This window comes from Gekko japonicus, unplaced genomic scaffold, assembly GCF_001447785.1.
Source record: "Gekko japonicus isolate JY-2015 unplaced genomic scaffold, Gekko_japonicus_V1.1 scaffold1737, whole genome shotgun sequence".
Taxonomy (NCBI): domain Eukaryota; kingdom Metazoa; phylum Chordata; class Lepidosauria; order Squamata; family Gekkonidae; genus Gekko; species Gekko japonicus.
The window spans coordinates 348,046-350,839 of record NW_015165295.1 but is presented as its reverse complement, the minus strand read 5'-3'; the positions used below and the strand labels follow the sequence as shown (position 1 = coordinate 350,839).

Genomic DNA, 2,794 nt, shown 5'->3' with positions numbered 1-2,794 from the left:
GGGAGCAGGATCCAGCAATCTGTGAATGCAAGGACTGTGAATCTTTCCCATATTCCCCTCCACTGAACTGTGGGGTGTTTTTTTTTAAATCTTGGGGAAGGCTGCATGGGGAAAAAGGAAAAATTGTTCCCAGATCTGTGCTGATGGAAGAGGGCAATTTCCCCTCCTTGAGACAGGCTCCTGATCTGTGTATTAGTCAACATGAGTCCTGTGGCCTCAAGAATAAACCTTCCTGGGGTAGGCTTACCAAACGCCGGCGGGGGAAATCTATTTCCTGGCAGGATGCGTGCCGCGGGGGACGGCTGTGCGCGCTGCACCCGCCGTCGCCAGGATGTGACGCTCCGCGTTACTCTGGCAACGGGGCTGTTTGGGTCCCGTTGCCAGGGTAACGCGGAGCGTCACATCCTGGCGACGGCGGGTGCAGCGCGCACAGCCGTCCCCCGCGGCACGCATCCTGCCAGGAAATAGATTTCCCCCGCCGGCGTTTGGTAAGCCTATCCTGGGGTCAGAAAGAATAGCTGGGGGGAGGGCAACACAGATTCATGACTTTAGTGCCTTCCACTGATTGATACCTGGATCCAACCCAGCATGATCTCTGCATCAATCATAACTGAGGACACAATGACCCAAAATGGAAATGCAGCTTTTAGATTTGTTCAGTCGGAAGCCATCTTGTTTGCTGATCTTATTGATTCAACACTGAATAGCAGCCCTACATATCCAGTTCACAAAATTCATTTTGAAAGCAACAAGGTATACATAAATAGAAGAAAGGGTATATTCATCAGTATGTATTCAAAGCTATAACCAAAACTAAAGCCATTCCCTGGCACGGTACAACTAGTAAGAATGGAGTAAGCATGACTGACTCATGGGAATCGAGTCTGTGGTAGCCTCATTCTCTGCAGCATTCCCAACCACCAGGGAAGTGGCATCTGTGACTACTGATTAGCAACATGAAGTTCTTACCATTGAGAGCACTGCCCTCCGTGTACCAAGTCAGGCTGAGGGTCTGGTAAGAACTATGTATAGTTTTTAAACATCATAGAGATACAGCAGGTCATCAAACAGCCCTTCATTTGCAGTTTAGTATACTTTCTTCCCAATAGGATTTGGAGTTAAAAGGAAATGACACAATTAAAAAAGTTATTTTCTTCTTTTTAACTTTGCTGCTGCTGCTGCACCACCACCCTTTGCCTTTTTCTTGGCAGATCCTTTGGGCTCTGGCTCTTTGCGCTTGGCTGAAGTTATTGAGCCAGTAACCTTAAAGAAGTCATCCAGTCGCCCCTGAGTGCTACCCTGGCGACTCTTGCTCAGTCTCTTGACCCCGTTACGGATCCTTTCTTCACTGAATTGCTTTTCTCCGCACAGGAAGCTGATGAGCCCCTCCTCATTGGGCTCACTCCACTTCAGCTCCACAGCTTCTGGGTCTACAACTTCAGGCTCCAAGAAAAGCTGTTGGGCCTCCCTGTGCAGCCAGTTCTCTGGCAGGGAGTACTTCTTGGCATCGATTTGCCGTACAATTTTTTCTATGCTCTTGTGCTGCTTGATGAGCTCCACGGCACGCTTGGGCCCAATGCCACGGATACTTTCACAGTAGTCACAACCTAGCAATATGCAGAGGTCAACAAACTCCTGCTGAGTCAGGCCCATGTCTTGAAGGATACGGCTCAGGTGGAATTCCTGAATGGGAAGCTTCTTAGCCTCACTGGCAGTAAGATGTCGCATCAGCACAGGGCTACCAAAGGTCAAACAGTCCATATCTTCAGTGGCTGCTGCATAGACCTTATTAGCTTTTACCAGGGCAGCACAGCTAGCTTCAGCCTCGCCAGGTGCCTCTACATACGGGATGCCCATCAGTGTCAGCAGTTTCTTGCACTCATCATTATGTTGCTTGGTCACCTTAACTAGCCTCTTGCTGAACTTTTCTACGTTTTCATCTTCTCCTGCCTCTTTGGCCTCTTCCAACTGCTTCTCTGCTTCAGCTCGGCGCTCAGTGCGCTTAGCCAGTTCACCCGATTTTAGCTGTGGAGGTTTGCCATCAAAGACATACACAGGCTTGATGCCATTTTCCACCATGCGGATGGTACGGTAGAACATGCCCATTAGGTGGCTGGTGGTCTCACCTTCCTCATTCTGCAGCATATCAGCTCCCTGCCGCACAGCAATAAGGAACTGGTAAATACTCATAGAAGCATCAATAGCCACTTTCCGGCCAAAATAACTCTTTATGTCATTTTCTCGAATAGCACCAGGAGCAACATCTGCAATCAGTTTGGCTAAACCGTGGATTCCCATGCTGGTAGCAAAACAGAAGCTGAAGACTGAAACCAAACTGGAGGTGACACGGCACGGGAGAAACCTGGGAAGCAAAACCACAGAAGATTTTAAGTGACAAAACTGTTCTGTTGTTAGATGTGGTATATCTTTTCATCAGTATTAACATTATTAATTTTAAATTACTAGGTTGATAACTGACATTGCTTAGGTCAATTTAAATATGTACTGAACCATAGATAAAATTCCTATCAACTGCATTATAGAAAGTTATGGGAGAAAATTTCTCCATACAGAATAGAATACTTATTTAGGTGGAAAAACAGAGAAATCCTAAACCAGACTACCAGGGACTTCTACTCAAGTCTAGGCAATGGGGCTGTAATGATTTCAAGTTATATGTGTGTGTTTCTTTAAATGGTTGGTGTCAGAAGAGCACACAGATTGGAGGGGGGGAGTGAAAGAGGGAGATAAGTGAGTGAGGTGATTGGTTGGAGACTGAGAGCTAGGAAGTGTG

At 47.1% G+C, this 2,794-nt stretch overlaps 1 protein-coding gene across 1 annotated transcript; it reads right to left on the bottom strand.

Annotated features, from left to right (window-relative positions):
- Positions 1-504: 504 nt before the first annotated feature.
- On the bottom strand, positions 505-2,332 carry FEN1 (flap structure-specific endonuclease 1). The gene has a single exon (XM_015410370.1). The coding sequence runs from the start codon at positions 2,296-2,298 to the stop codon at positions 1,147-1,149; it is 1,152 nt and encodes a 383-aa protein (XP_015265856.1). The 5' UTR covers positions 2,299-2,332; the 3' UTR covers positions 505-1,146.
- Positions 2,333-2,794: the final 462 nt, after the last annotated feature.